Source organism: Orbicella faveolata, unplaced genomic scaffold (genome assembly GCF_042242905.1).
Source record: "Orbicella faveolata isolate gen_17 unplaced genomic scaffold, um_ofav_v1 contig_14, whole genome shotgun sequence".
In the NCBI taxonomy this organism is placed as follows: Eukaryota; Metazoa; Cnidaria; class Anthozoa; order Scleractinia; family Merulinidae; genus Orbicella; species Orbicella faveolata.
Window position 1 is genome coordinate 5,490,001 of NW_028301541.1, and position 16,082 is coordinate 5,506,082.

Genomic DNA, 16,082 nt, shown 5'->3' on the forward strand with positions numbered 1-16,082 from the left:
CACTCATTTGAAATCGCTGCACCATATGAAGTTTGCATGACAATAAAGGAATTGTAGGTCTGCAATACGTCTTTGTGTTTACTATAACAGTAACCAATCGATCGCGGAAGCTCGATCTAGCGCGCAAGTGCCTCTTTCTGGAGTAGCCTATGTTATGTATCTATACAGTGTTTTATTTCTCTCTCTTAGATCATCTCAAAGGAGTTATTTCGTAACATGGGCCTGGCACTTTTAACAGTGATGTTAGTTACACCTGTGGTGCTAACGAACTTGAGGACATGCTTTCTGGTCTTTACCTGCGTCGGCCTTACACTGGTGCGTACAATACTTTTGCATCTGTTCCAAACAGTCCATAAATTAATGTTGATTTGGTCATTGCCTTTGTTAAGAAAATTACTCTTGTGTACCTTTCTTCGTGGCAAAAGTTTCGTTTTATGTAACAATAGATCTTTCCCGCATTCCACTTCAGTGCGTACGAACAATAACACCAGAGCGAGGTTGGGGTGGACATTTTCATACATTTGCTGTATTTTTGTTCACCCTGACCTCGACTCGGCGCCATTGTTTGTTGGAATGCGGGAAAGGTCTATTAGATTATGAGCTCGAGATTTATATCGCGTGATAGTAAGTTGACGAGGACGCAGCATCACACGCATAGAAGCCCTGGAATCTTTTCCCCCCTCTTCTTGAAAACATAGTGGTCCCCCCAGGGAAAGTAAGAACAGAGGCACCTCGGCTGATGGTGTCATCCGACATGTTTTGAACTTGTTCCGCGCTTAGAGCTTAGCGTAGCCAATAAGAGAACGGCATTCGTGATAGAAAGCTAGTAGATTTATGCTCAAAGGAAATGATGCGTGTATCAGTGCACGTGGAATTTCGTCTTGAACTACCGTCTGTACATTTGTCACGCATAAACAGGTTAACATCATGGGAACAATGTATTTCTGGGATCTGACAATCGATATAGTGACCACCATGTTCCTTGTGTTGGCGGTTGGTCTGTCTGTGGATTACGCGTCTCATGTAGGACACATGTTCATGACGATAGCTGGCTCGCGAATGGGTAAGCCCGTGCCTTAGTTTTGATTTAAATTAGTTCTCCGACGAGGTTGAAAAGCTGAATGACTTTGGGTTTGGTACCTTCCTTACACTTTCTCAGCTTCACCTTCACTTAACTCTTTGTGCCAGAGGGCACGCACCACACTCCAGGACTGCCACCCTGCTCTGGACTTCTCCCGACCTCTCTTTCTCTTTCCCTCGGAGGCTCATGTCTGGGCTGTAATATAGTGAATTCCTTTGAGTAAAATCCCTCAGTTGTATAATAATTTGTCTTGTAAAAGAAAAGTAATCTCTTTATTAGGGTCCCAAACTTGAATGCAGGTTGACTTTTCTTACATTCTTTTCACTCAGAACGAGCCCGCGTTACTCTTCGTGACATTGGACCAGCGGTATGGAATGGTGGCTTTAGTACGTTCTTGGCTGTAGTACTTCTGATCTTTTCCAAATCTTATGTCTCCATGACTTTCTTTAAGGTGAGTAGTTATTTGGAGAAAACTATAAGTACGGGAGTTCAGATGGTAGCGCACGAGTGAAATTATCAATTGTCAAAACTGGAATTAAAGATAAAGTAGTTTGCACTTGGCGCAAACCTCTTCACAGAGCCGGAACATATTCAGATTTGTGTAGCATGCTAGCATAAGCAGTTATTGCTTACAAGGCACCCCCCCCCCCTCCGCACCACCCCTCCAACGCCTTTGGTCACTTACCCTAACAGTTCAGACCTGAACCTCTTCATTTACCGATATTGTTACTCATTCTTGTACTGGTGCAACCCTCGTGGAATCTCGTTTTCGTGTCTGATGAGACATAAAAACGAGACTTATTGTAAACACCCAGCAACTCTATACAACCGCCGTGCATGCCCACATTAGTATGCTGCGCAGCAATTAAATATTATAACATAACTAAAGCAAAGCGCGCGCTCTGATTGGTTAATTTAGCGTCTACTATTTGCCCATGGGTGTACGCTGCTGACGTATGTGCTAATGTTTACAAAGCAAATCTTTTGACAGACATTGTTTCCAAAGTAATGGCCGACGTTCTTCTGCCAGAAATGCGAAACTGTCTTCACAGTTGTCTGAAGATGAAACTTTATCGAATTACTGGTGCGCAGTCGGTTGTCATGAATGAATTTTCGCGCGCTTGTTTTCTCTCTTCATGTAAGACTAAACGAACATTTTTGTGATGTAGCTCAATAAAAGGACTTCTGTTGTTCCAATGTCTCAAATGTTATGTTATAAAACAAATGGTAAACGCCATAGCGTGCACTATTGAGTTATGGATGCACTTGGGAGGTTTGCTAAGCACTCAAGGAGCTAGAGTCGCACGAGGCTATCGCCTCGTGCGACTCTTACGCTTCTTTCGTGCTTAGCAACCTCCCGCGTGCATCCATAACTCAATAGTGCACGCTATGGCGTTTACCATTTTGTTAATTTGACCATGCGTGGAACAAATATGTGTAAACCGCCACATAACACCTGTTCGGCTTATATGTTTTGTGTTGTTAATTTGCAGGTGTTTTTCTGTGTTGTGTTTTATGGATTATTTCATGGCTTGTGTTATCTTCCCGTTATCCTTTCCTGTATCGGACCGACACCATACAATTCCTCTCGGGTACACCCACTGCAGTTATCTACTCAATCCCTTAATCCTGTTGAATGTCCAGGCGCTATTGGTGATTGTCCAATCAACAACAACAACAGCAAAATCACCCTGTCAAAATCGTACGATTTTTCCTTGCTCAACCCAGACCAGTTGGTGTTGCCTTGCCAACCCGATCAAAGTCTAGACACTAACAGTGGCGATCATGTGGCCAAGGACAAAACCATTGCGTCAACAGGGGATACACATAACCACGACGGGAATTTCCGTCGATCAATTGCAGGTAAAGTTGGAGACTGCACACCGCGTAGTGAAACACGAATGTACTGTCAAGCGATAAATGGTTGTTTAGGTTAAGTTTTTTTTTTGGAACCAGAGGCCAGATAAAAAATACAGCGCGTTTCGTTTGTTGGATCGTTTGTAGTTTTCATGTGGAGATTCGCTAGCCTGTTCCAGGCTCTCTGTTTAGACTGTTTATGGCGGCGTGCCAAAGGGAAACGAGGCGAGCGAAAGAACAAAGGGATCTGGAATAGGGGGAAGTTACGGCCGTTTTCGCCCGAAATCCCTGGCCTTTTGTTCCATTCGTTCTTCGCGCGGGCTTACCAACTACTAACCAAACGCCTGGAACAGACTGGGGGATATACAAAAGTTAGGTATAGGGGACCGTAGCAGCTGCCGCTGCAACTTAATGGCAAACGGTGTCATGTTTTCCTCGGTAATTATAAAATTCTCAGCTCTAAACGGAGATAGCTCTTGATAGAATTTCAAATCCGTACAAACTCCTGTAGAACCCCTCACAAACCCGTAAAGTACGCTTTGTTTTCACTTATGGGGATATTGGGGTAGATATGAAAATGCAATCGTATAAATTTTTGTTGTCTTCTTGACTTTTCTCTCAGAACTGGATGTTTCTACATTGGAATCAGGCTGCAGAGAAAATGAAGGAGTGTGTGCTACTATAGACCTCTATAAAGCATGGCATTAACGTGTGTGACCTCTTCCTCTTGTTAATTCAAGATTGAACAGGCTATGGCAATGGAAGTGAATGAAGTTCACTTCTATGCACTGGTATACTATGTAAATATATATTTCAAGTCAATAAGCTGTAAGACAGCCGACGCGGGGCTAGTGAGCCAGATCAGTTTCCAACCGTACGAACAAATTATTTGAATACTTTTATAGTGGCAATACTTTTATAGGTTTTTATGACGGTAAAATGTGCTGCCAAAACACATTAGAGTATGTTGGTATCCTTACTGGGTAATAGATCTTTTTACGGTAGAATCCGCCATTTTGAAAATGGCTCAAATTTATCGCAAAAGTAGAGTTTTTATAGGAATCAACCGCTTTCAGCGTTTAGCGCGGGCACTAAATGCTATAAAGCCGATTCTAAAAGAGCTACCTGTAATTATTCCATCAGAACAATATGGTTTTAACATATTCTAAAATCCTGGTTGAAGCCTTGAGTAATATCTTTAAGGGTGTTTGCGAGCCTGTTTTTTTTTTTACGGGGTAAATCAAAGAGGGGATAAACGGATATCAAACTTAAGTCTCTAGGCTTCTAATCATTACGGATGACTCAATTTTATAATTTTATTTATCGTAGTTTCAAAAAAGAGACAATGTACAGTGGAACCGCTTCTTTAAGATCGCCTAAGGGCCACAAACATTTAGTCCTATCAACGTCGATCGAAATTTTCTTATTAACTGGCAAGAGAGGATAAAGAGTAGAAGAGTTAATACTCCATATAGGCCTTATTTCCAAGGTTATCCCTCCCAAAATAATTTTTTTAGATCACTCCCGGATTTGGAAATCCCAGAAGCGTGTAGAAATAGCCAATCCTTTGAAGCGTATTCTGTTCGCGTGGACAGCCTAAGCGAGAGTCTGCACTTCTTTCCATCCTCCACGAAAACATCCACGCAACGCGCGTGGTAACAACTTGAAGGATTGTCGTTTGTAATCCGTATTAATCTTCTCCATTCTTAACCATCCTTGTTCCTTTACGGTCTATTAGTATCTTTTAACTACTTTTCTATCTTTATAAACTACTATTTTCAGGTTTCCTTCAATTTCAGGGTAATTTTGTGCGTGGCCAAAATTACTCAAAATACTGTGATCGAGCTCCTTTAAAGAGAGGAATTACTTTAGGAATGACGTCTTTATGGGGGATTAAGTCGCTTACCCTTCATCCTCTCTTGTAACGGGTCGATAGATTTCTTCTTCTTAGACTTCTTTCTGTAGTGACGCAGGTGGTTGCGACAGTCAACAGAACACAGTTTTATTCAATAAAAATCTCTTCTTTTTGATTTTGTCACTGTTTTCTTTTCTTCGAGCGGCGAAGCGCGGATCACTCACTTTTGTAAGACAGCAAAGTAGATTCAATTCCCCCACAAGTCTTTGACTTCTCCCTTATCTTTGGAAACATGTTACCGAAGCGTTATTGCCGTTATAACAGACAGCGCACAATATGAAGTTACATAATCAGAGAATAAGTCAGTCGTTTGAAAAAATTTTAAAGAGTTTTGGCTGGTTGCTACAAAGGAACATTGCTCGTTTTGTGAATGACGTCAGTACCGTACCCCATCTCTCGACTGTGTCACTAGTTTTTCATTCGGCGAGGGCAGCTGTGTCACGGGCTAACCCATCTCTACCACGCTCTGTACAAGATCATGAAATACTTAATGTCAGCCGGTGATTTTGTTTTCCCTGTCTCTCAGTAAACGTTTATTTCATGTGCAAAACTTGATACAACCCTTAATTACATGAGTTGGTTATTTTCGGTCAGTGGGTTTACTACGACTTCTCTACCATTCCACTAAAACGCAAAGCATGACTCTACATCTTCTTCGTTTGCCATCGCTGGGCCGAACACGCCGCGGGCGCTCTCTGCGGTAGTCTGGGAAACACCTGCGCGGTTGGTACATGTTTGTTTGCGCTGTAAGTAAAAACAAGAAACACAGTCAAATATATTAAGTTGAGCAAGAAAATTGCCCAGAGGTCGAAACCAACAACTGTTTCTCTCTTGGTATTAGTAGTAGAATATTCAAATTTTCAAGGGCTACTAGCATTTGTGGGTAAAGCATTTATGTATTTTCTACTGATATTCATATTTCAATATTTTAAAATATGTTTTGTAACAAAATTCATGTAAGAAAACTGAAATATCGTAACGTCATGTAAGACAAATGAATATCGTCATAGTAGTGACCTAACATTTTCGTCCCCAGAGCCCACTGTCTCTTTTAGACAATGGGCTCTGGGTACAAGAATAGTGACCCACTGCTTCTTTGAAACTCTTCCCCTTCCTGTCCCCTTAGCCACAACACTGTGTCTTTTTCCCAGATTTCGCTCGCAAAATTGTTCGAAATGGCGACTCCACAAACAACCGTGAAGGTCAGACGATTTCAGCGCAAAAATAATGGAGAATTCTCAGGAGCAGTAATGTGACTCAGAACAAAATCTGGGTTCGAACTTTAGGTTTCTAATTTATACCGTGTCATATCGTAAACAAGACAAAACCATTAACTTCTAAGATCAACTTGGCTGAGGATTACGAATGCAAGCTAACCCCTAGGCACGATTTACAATCACTTTGTGACCCCGTGCTCCTTGTCCCACATCACAGCCGCGCTGCATGGCAATTGAGCCTACCTAGCGCCCCCCTCCCCTCCCCCGACTTAATTTTGCACCGTCCCTCTCCAGCTTGAGTAATTTCCAAACACAGTGCTGAATTCTAAAATTGGCTTTAAACTATTAGCAAGAACAGACACGGCGAAAACATGACCTAAAGAGCGATGTTTTGCAACCAGATATACACAACACATTTCAACATACCATCTGCCGACGAATAGCCCGCGTTATTGCACCCACTTTCTTGGAAAGTTTTCTGAAAGATGGGACGACATAGAGGGGCCTGTTTATGTACGGGATGCGCTGAAGATGTTCACGAACCACCGCGCCAACTTTGCCTACAACTACAGCATACACCCGCACGCCCCGCCGACGGAACGCTGAACGAAGTTTTTGGAGCCTTTTGAGGATAACATGCGATGATTGTCCCGTCTGTGTGACAACCACAACCAGAGAACGCGTGGAGATGCAAGGATTGTTCCTTCTGGGGGCCGGGAAGAAGTACCGCAAGGCAGGGCCCAACGCACTATCAACTCGCCTATTTGCCTGAACTGGAAACTGGATGTTTTTTTATGAGTTGAGATCTTGCTTCAAGTTGCAGTGTAGCCCAAAAGCAAGTACAGGTGCGCCCAATCGCCATAAGTAGCGACATCGATGCGCAGATTTTTTTCCTTCCTTGCAACCCGCCGAGAAAGAGACGCGGCAAAAGTCCTCTCTCGGTTAAAGCTTAGTTCACCCGCGTAGCTAGAGCCGTCAAGTAAAAACGCAATGTCAGGGGGTTTGTTCTGTGTGCCTGTTACGTGGAGAAATCAAAAACTGTAAATAATATAGCAAGTCACAAGTTTAAGGGCCACTATATAGTCCACTGTATTTATCAAAGGGAGACAAAACTTCTAAGCTTAAGGGATATTACTCAAAAGTGTAGCAGCTCTCGAAAGCTTGTAATTCTCTTCATTGTTAGCAGCTGTTATTGTTTTAGGGCTAGGGGCATTGTTTCTGTTGTTTGTTCTATTGTTCTCTCAAAGGGTAGCAAGCCATTCATGTGAGACCTTACGAGACCTGCTACATCACCCATATTACGTGGCGTCACGATGACTTGCATTATAACTAGTTTAGAAGAAGGCAATTGTGCTTTGACCGTTCAGTCTCACGCTAACGATCAAGAAACAACAAAGTATTACAGCAGGGGGCAAAGAAAACATATTTTTCTAGGAATGATGTATGTAACAAGTTATTGTATGCATGCAAGACATTGGAAGATCCAATGTAAAAACAATGGGCGTCGGTCAACATTCGCAACGCCGTTCCCAGGGTCTTTCAACTTCCCGCATACCCAGAAAGGGCGGGAGGATGAGAGACCCTGGAAACGAGGTTGCAACATTGGCGGGTAACAGTGTAGTGTTACCCTCAGACGTCATAGATTTCATTTAGACATTTACCGGGAAAAACCTTCAATGTTTGATGTCATGGGACCTCTAAGTAACCAATGAAAGGGCTCGGTGTTTCGGAAAAATTCCAACAATGCACATATCATAATTGTCTAACGGGGATTTAAGTAGGGAGTGCGAGTGGATGCACATTATCACTTACAGTCCTTTGTAACCCCAACTGCCTTTACGGAACTAAACTTGTACCTGAGAGAAAGAATAGAGACTGGTAAAACTTCTACTCTCACATCGGTTTTTGACAACTTAAAGGTGGAGACGTTTTTCGTGACATTGAAAGCACACTGCAACTTTCGGAGATCGCTCCCTCGGGAATCGTTCGCTCGTGAATCGTTCGCTCGTGAATCTCTCTCAGGAATCGTCCGTTCGTGATCGCTCGCTTAATGCATGGGTTGTAAATCCGGTGCGACAGAAATTCCGTCTAGATTTTAAAAATATACATTACAAGTCAACTCTTAGGTAGCTAAGTAGAGTTATAAAAAGAAAATAAAAAATTCAGAGTAATAGTTGTATTCTCTCGTAGCAGCAGTGTAAAGATGGATGATGCTCATATTTCACCTGCCGCGAGTACTTAAAAAAGTTGGAAGAACACCTCCAAGCCGATAAAGCGGAAGACGGAGGGGATTTTAGATAGTCGCTTTTCCTGCGCTCCTTGAGAAAATTGTTTTTATAGTAATGTGCCTCTTCCTGCGGGGATTTTGAGGTCCTTTGTGGCGTGGTCGATAAACGTTTGCCGTGTATCTCTAGTTTCTTGAATTAATCACCCATTTTTGTATAGATAGTGAAATTAAAATCAGTTTGATTCTCCAAAGCCAAATGGTGATGTTCCGATGATAACTTTGTAAAGCCACAGGATTGAAAAAAACGCAAGTGATTCAACCTAGCTGCAACACGGAAATTTTTCAAAAAACAAAAGAAAAAGGTAAAATCACTGTCTTGCTAACCCGAGTAAGAGTTTGTTTAAAATTTAAAGGATAGCAAATACTTACGATTGAAAGATGAATACGAGTACGAGAAGAAGAAATTGAATTCGCTCCATTGTCAAGTTAGCTTGATCTCACGGAAACACCTTTTCCTGCAACTGCAGATAACACAACCAAGACACTGGCTTTTGTAAATAACACTCTTGATAAATAAGTTAGCAGTGTTACCAAATTACTTCTTGATTGTTTTCCAAACAAACGGGTCCCTTTGTTAGCTGCTAGAGATTTTTCACAGCTTTAAAAGAATTTATCAGCTATCAACGGCAAAGCTGATTTTACAACAAAAATAATGATAGAATTGCCAAGAATTGACCAAAAACGAAGCATCTGAAATATTCCCGTTATTAAACAACCTGTGCTAAAATAAATGACCCAAATGATCCTGCAGAGAGAGTCTGGCCCGGCAGCGTCGCCATTGTCGACAAAATTAAAGGAGAGAGGGGATATGGGAGAAGAGGGAGAGGAAAACAAAATTATAAAATGAATAACCGTGTGTTTAATTTGTTCTTCTGAAGCTAAATAAGAAGTGAAAATCTATCAAATTTATGCAAGCATACATGGCAAATATATGAGCTAGAAACTACTAAAAAGTGTACATAAATTTAGATTGGCCATTTTTTTTTTTTGAGGAACCGTTTATACATATGCACCATTGTCCACATCCCTTTTTGAGAACAATTATTTTTCTTTAATGACAATTTAACAAGGGTTGCAAAATATGGAACATTTTTTAATGCCATTAACCATAATAAGGTACTGTTTGCTAAATATTATTATTTCTTTTCATGCAGTGAGAAATTTAAGGTATGCTGTTTTTGTAAATACTGTGAAAATGAGCCAGTACCTGACTGCTGTGAATGTGTTACAATGGTAAGTATTTTATACTTATAATTTATTAATGACCCTTGCAACTGCTAACTGTAAAGCCATTTTCCAAATACTTTGGAAAATTGGCTAACTGGTCAAAAGGCACATTAAGAATCCAAGAGATCGTCCAGACAGACTTGTAATAACTGATAAAAACAACACGAATTAGAAGTGTAAGCAAAAGCATGAGATGCAAAAATGTTGAGAATGGTCCTCAAAGGATCAGTAAATTAAAGTCCCGGCCATGCAAAAAATTAGAGAAACTTCCAGGTACAGGTCTTATAAAACATGAAGTCACAAATGGGATGGGTTGTCACAGTTTGTAATAGCACCAACAGTGGAACAGTGGTGTGCAGTCCATGACCCCCTTCCCCACCTTTCCCACTGTAGTGGAATCATGGGACACAAACAAGGTCACGTGACAGAGCACATGGAACTAAGTCGAGATCGAGCGAGAGAACCGAGATCTTCTTCATGCGTTTCACGAGCACAGAGTATTGTCAGAACTTCCTGTTTATCGTTCAGAATATACGTCGCGTTTCTACATTTTGTCTACATGTCAGCTAATTCCCCCAACAACGTCTACACCACACCCCCTACACAGTAAGGCAATAAGAGAAAGAACTTCTGAGTCTATATAGGGCAGGCATGGTTTTGATAAGTCAAATTCCATGAGTACCTTGTGCAACAACATCATGAGTTGACGTGTGGGACGAAGGAATATTCTAACCTTTCTGATTTTCGGCGATTCTGGAAGATGGCGAACCTTGAAAAAGGTGATTTTTTAAAATATATTTTGTCCTCTGTTATAAACAAGCGACTGAAACAATGTCACTCTCGGCTAAATATAATACTGATTTCCCAAGGTCTTCTTATTACTCCGTAATAGTCCGTACTACGGGAAACATTGAAAATGTGGGTGAAGATTTTAAAATTAACCTTGCACTGGAATGAATTTTTACAATAATTTTCGTAACGCGACGAACCAAGTAAAAACATATTGGAGATTTAAACAGACGAAATGCGCAAAATTTTAATTCCAACGGAGTCGAAAGTTAGCAACGTATTGTATATGCTAAAGCTGTTGAAGACAGCCCAACAAGTGTTACAATAAACGCACATTTCCAAATGGCGGCCATGTGATACAAAGTTGTAAATTATTCGAAACAAGAAGCGAGTTTGTTGCGCTTCGGTCGGCACTAGCGTTGTTTAGGTCATATCATATGATAACGATACTTTTGCCAAAGCAGAAAGAGTTGGAAATTGCTCGAAATTCAGGAGTTTCGTAGCCAAATTCAGTTATTTTAATATCTTAACGTAAACATCGTTTACTCGTGTCAAAAATGTGTCAAATACCTGGTTACAAACAATTTCTATCGTAATTGTTTTTGGTTGGAAAATAAAACTCTTTTAGGCAAGAATTCTTAATGTCTTACCTTAAATACTCTCCTTCCTTCCTCCTGCCGGGAAAATGTGGAAAAGACCGTCCATATTTCTCAGTTTTTGGACGTTACTTTTGCGAACACAACATACCGACCTTCGATCACGAGACTATGAAACGCAAGACGCGTGTTAAAGCAAACTGATTTTTGGCGCGAAAATTTCCCTGCGTTTATACTTCTCAGCGGTCAAACGCAAAAATTCAACGTTACTTCCGGTTACGTCTTTACCTCGAAGTTTGTAAGAGTTTGAAGCGAAAATGCGCAAGACTTCCGTTAAAAAAGAAGCTCTATAAAACGGGCAATGATAAATTAGAACACGAGCCGATAAATTGGTTGGATAATAATTATTAAATTTTCTATGCGGTAGACAAAGCTTTTAAAACTCTTCTGCAGGAGTTCGGAAATTGCGCTCGCTAGCGGGAACCTTCTTACTTCTCCCGCCTGTCTGTAGATGCTGTTATCCAAAAAAATTAGTTAGAGATCAATCAGAGGACATTGTGAAGAGCCGTAGGAGGCTAGGAATCACGTGCTATAACACAGCCTCGAACACAGCCGTCCTTTGAGCTCGTCTCAAAGGGAAGAGATTGTGTGACGAACCCAAAGGGCGTCCGCATCGGAGGCTAGTTATATAAACCGTCCTTTTCCACAACTGAACCCTTCTGACCCAAGTAGGAAACAAATACAACCTGTTTACACTGAATATCAATGAACTTTATTCCATTTACTAAACTAAATATCAACTACACAGCTTTGAATGCTGTAACATACGAAGGCTCGCTATAAAGAGGGCTTCTCTGAGTAGTGTGTTACACTTCGGCAAAACAAGGAAATTCAAAACCTATTCAAGGTTGCTTTTTACATTACAGTACATAATTCAATAAATACTTTTATCCACACGTTGCTGTTGGGAAAAGGCTTTGATCTCAGAAACTAAGATTCAATTTTTTGACGCAATGCCAGATTACCATTTGTATTGCTACACAACAGAATTCTCAAAAAGTTTTGCGTGATGACTCGAGAAAATATCGGGTCATGCAATGCTCAAAGTGAACGGATGCGTGACCCGAAGAAGGGTTACCAAGGTGACCTCAACGAGTGAGAAAGTTAACCCCCTTTATAGCGCGCCATCGTCTCTAATATCTTCAATTTTTCGGCAAATTGCTTGGCGTGCTTAACACTTCAGTTGTGTTCCATTTTCCTGATAAAGACTTTGTCGTTCCATTTTTGTATCGTTCGCCTTCCTCTTGGAGGTGAGTGCTATTTTGGCGGCCAAGATCAAGGTTGAGGCGCCTGAGCTGATCACGGTAACGCTCTCGTTCGATGTTCTGCAAGTCGAAAGAAAAATGTAAGAAAACGAAATATGTAGGAGAAAAATGAGGATAGATTCTATTGAAGAAAATCATTCCAGTCAGTTGGTTTGGCTAATCAAGTTTTTCAATTAGCTTCAATTGGGATCAAATTCTGACTGACTTGGTTGAAGTGAAGTGCCTATGAAGTAAAAAAATAATTGCTGCTTATTTGAAAGGCTTTTCAAAGTAAAGAAGAATGGCGTTTCCCTTTTTGCAATATCTTTTTTCGTTCTAGAGATATTTACGTTTTTGGATTATGCAAATGAGGAAATTGATGACGTCATAGGTGGTTCCACTTGAGCAGTAAAACACTGAATCAAGAATATCGCTAAGAATATTGGAGCAGTGTTCTTCAAACTTGGCACCACAAATGTGCATCACAAAAGAAAGAGAATGACACCTTCTGTGTTGTTGCCATGGCAACATTTTAGGCTCCAGTCTCTTTCTGTGAAAAACCAAATATGCCAATTTGCGACCCTTCAAAAAGGGACAGAGGGTCTTGCTCGGAACACACATGATTTCCATATTGTCTTAACTCTCCCCATTAGATTGTTGGGAGTAGATGATCCTTGTTTAAGATAAAATCTGGTAATGTTCGTGTTAATTGAAACAGGACCAGGGGCATAACTGTTGTCATGGCAACGGCACAACGGGTGTTATTTTGTTTCTTTTGTGATATACATTTCTGGTGCCAAGTTTCAAGAACACTGCTTTAATATTTTTAGAGATATTCTTGATTGAGTGTTGAACTGTTTTAGTGGAACCACCTATGACGTCATCACTTATAATACAAAAACGTGAATATCTCTAAAACGAAAAAAGATATTCCAAAAAGGAAAACGCCATTCTTCTTTACTTTGAAAAGCCTTTCAAATCAGCAGAAATTATTTTTTACTTCATAGGCACTGACATTTTCGGTTACCCTCGTTAAATAAAGTCTTTTTATTTATTTATTTTTTCGGTTGCAGCGATTGATCAATATACAATAACCTTTCCAACGAAATTAACTGCAATGATGATTTCTTAAAAGAAACCAAAGAAATAGGTGATTTGTTGAGTGTATGCAAGTTCTAAAGTAGTCACAAGGTTTATTTTGATAATAGTGGAAAATTACTGACCAATCATAACGTGCGCAGCATATAAGTTGTATTTTACAAAGAACTCTACACTTTGCGCGCTCCTTCCTGAGCGCTAGCCAAGTAGGCACTGTGTTTATTAGATCTAAACACGTCGAAAAAGCTGTCCGATTGGGTAATTGCCGAGGCAGTTCTGCAAGTGTATTTTGAAAAGACTGTCCATAAAGCCTCTATTTTGTCTTGAGTTCGTCAAAAAAATCGCATAAAAAAAAAAAAAAAAAAAAAAAAACGTCGGTGGAAAGACTAAGACTTTAAAGACTCGCTGCTTGATTGTGTTTGCGGTACAGGACTCAAACAATTTTCTGTTATGTGGTTCTCTCATGATTGTCTGTGATTTTCTGTTACATACCATCTCCTGGTGTATCGCCCTGGCAATGCTACCCGATCTAGCGACCAGGCTCCTGTACGAGCGAACGACATACACGTGCTTGTTCCTGTAGGTGAGTGGTCGCAGGTATCTCTGGTCAACACGACCGACGCCTACAATGAAGACGAGCACGCCTTGACGCCTAAACAGAGATGGAAGCCTGTTCATGACATAAGACGACCGTCCCGTCTGCCTGCCGCTGACAACCACCACCAAAATCTTGCGGACGAATGAGTACATGTTTCTTCTTGAGAAGAAGTAGCGCAGAGAGGCTTGCAATCCAAGATCGACTCGTCTGCTGACTTGGTTTGGAAAACGGATGTAATTCAAGGCCCTTAGTACCAAACCCAAAGAACTGTACTGGTTAAAGCGCATGCGCAGGTGCGGTCGGTTACCGTAGGTGGCGACTCCGATGTGCGATTGATACTTGCCGATCGTGAAGCGGCCGGCGATTGACTTGATGAAGGCTTTCTCAAGGTGGAAGTTTCGGCGGCCCACGTAGCGGGAGCCATCGATCAAGAACGCAATGTCAGCGGTAACAGGGATGTGGGACACTCCTGCATATATCATAACACGAGTTATTTTCAGGATATATATTGGTCAGCAAAACTGACTTTTCACTGTGTTTTCAGCTTTTAAAGCCCTAGTGTGTGGCCATTCAAATGAAAGCTTTTGAGCAGTACTTTCGTGTAGTACTGTTTGTTATTTTGTACAAGGTGGTTCTAACTGTTATTCTGTCCGTGGATGAAAGTCAAGTATGTAACAATACAGCTGGAAGCTACAGAGGTATATTCTCAGGAGTTACTGTATATCATGTCTATTGTTACTATTGAAGCCTTTGAATAAAACCTATGTGTGCGACCATTCAAATGAAAGCTATTGTGCAGTACTTTCATGTGGTGTGGCTTCTTTTTTCATTATTTCGTACAACGAAAACTAAATTTTAAACATGGGAGCTCTTTGGGGTGAGGGGATGATTGATTATGTTCTCTTACCACGTGCTGGTAACCTTGGTCGTCTGGTCGGTCTGATCGGATAGACTGGCCTTCTCGCTAAAAATAAAGAAACGCACATGTTTAACATAGAATTGTGGTTACTAGTTTCTATAACAAGTTGAGCTTGATTTAGGCTATTTACAAAATATCACACAACGTTGCACGGGGATGCGCCCTCGTCAACTATCACGCCACAGAAATCTCCAGCTCATAATCTAACTATCAAATATCATAGAGTAATATGAGAAAATCAGATAAAAAATATCTCAAAGCGTCTTGCAAATGAAACAAGAAATACGGTGTTGGAATGAGAATGAAAAAGTCACTTTGACAAAACTACCTCAATGTTTTTTATGAATGTTGAATAAAGCGGGGCAACACTGCTTAAAGGCATTTGCAAGGTGGTACAAGTCGAACCTCTCTTCACAGCAGACACCTCCATAATATGCAAACCTCTACATAACGGACTGCTCATTTGGTTCTAGAGAAATCAGATTTCATGAATCTTTAATACAGACACCCAGCTCTGTCGCTGTGATGTCCGCATTAAAGAGGCTCGACTGTAGTTGACAACCTGGTTAAACACTTATAATCAGAGGAGCGACTTATCAATTATGCAGCCGCCTATCAGTATCAGTAAAAACGGGTTGAAATTTTGAATTTGCTCTGTACTGAAAGACTTACATTTCAAACATTTCTGTTCACATTCAGTTTTGGTTCTAAAGTTGTTAGCATTTCCCCTACAGCCGCCATAAGTGAACATCTCGCATCTTCCTGTCGCTTTGTTGAAATACCATCTCCTAAAGGCCGCTCTGCAAGGACCAGTGACTTTAGGCAGGTTACAAACGGCTCGCGAACCTCCTATAAAAAGAGAAAAATCTTTTAAAACGAGATTTGGCGAATAATGAATAATGCATAAGAATAAATTGTTATAATTAAATTCTTCAATTGATTGGATGATGTGGACATTTCAGTTTGATTTAAACGAAGTAATGTCAGTATAGTGCATTAACCCTAAAATTCACAATATCTTACTCCAAATTCCCTTTACTGGTTCCACATATTCCTAACAGTTCTGGTTCAGAGAATCTCATTGTTCATCAAGAGTTCAAATTTTGCTCAGTACTGTGCCCATAGGGTCTAGGTATTTTGGTACAACTGACAGTTGTCGATAAAAAAAAAGTCAGTTTCGTATTTAAATTCACC

The 16,082-nt window shown here is 40.7% G+C and overlaps 2 protein-coding genes across 3 annotated transcripts in view; one reads left to right on the plus strand and one right to left on the minus strand.

Annotated features, from left to right (window-relative positions):
• Nucleotides 1-4,968, plus strand: part of LOC110068596 (patched domain-containing protein 3-like) — a 34,264-nt gene extending 29,296 nt beyond the window's left edge. For both annotated transcript variants that reach the window (XM_089286319.1, XM_089286318.1), the window contains exons 19-23: nt 190-315; nt 919-1,063; nt 1,411-1,532; nt 2,575-2,944; nt 3,561-4,968. In XM_089286319.1, coding sequence (XP_089142445.1) covers nt 190-315; nt 919-1,063; nt 1,411-1,532; nt 2,575-2,944; nt 3,561-3,646 — 849 coding nt within the window. In that variant the 3' untranslated portion in view covers nt 3,647-4,968. The remainder of the gene's footprint in view (nt 1-189; nt 316-918; nt 1,064-1,410; nt 1,533-2,574; nt 2,945-3,560) is intronic.
• A 6,750-nt stretch (nt 4,969-11,718) lies between these two features.
• Nucleotides 11,719-16,082, minus strand: part of LOC110068603 (uncharacterized) — a 70,964-nt gene continuing 66,600 nt past the window's right edge. Inside the window, exons 100-103 of the mRNA XM_089286327.1 lie at nt 15,561-15,737; nt 14,877-14,933; nt 13,864-14,438; nt 11,719-12,354 (exon numbers count right to left, since the gene is read on the minus strand). Coding sequence (XP_089142453.1) covers nt 12,172-12,354; nt 13,864-14,438; nt 14,877-14,933; nt 15,561-15,737 — 992 coding nt within the window. The 3' untranslated portion in view covers nt 11,719-12,171. The remainder of the gene's footprint in view (nt 12,355-13,863; nt 14,439-14,876; nt 14,934-15,560; nt 15,738-16,082) is intronic.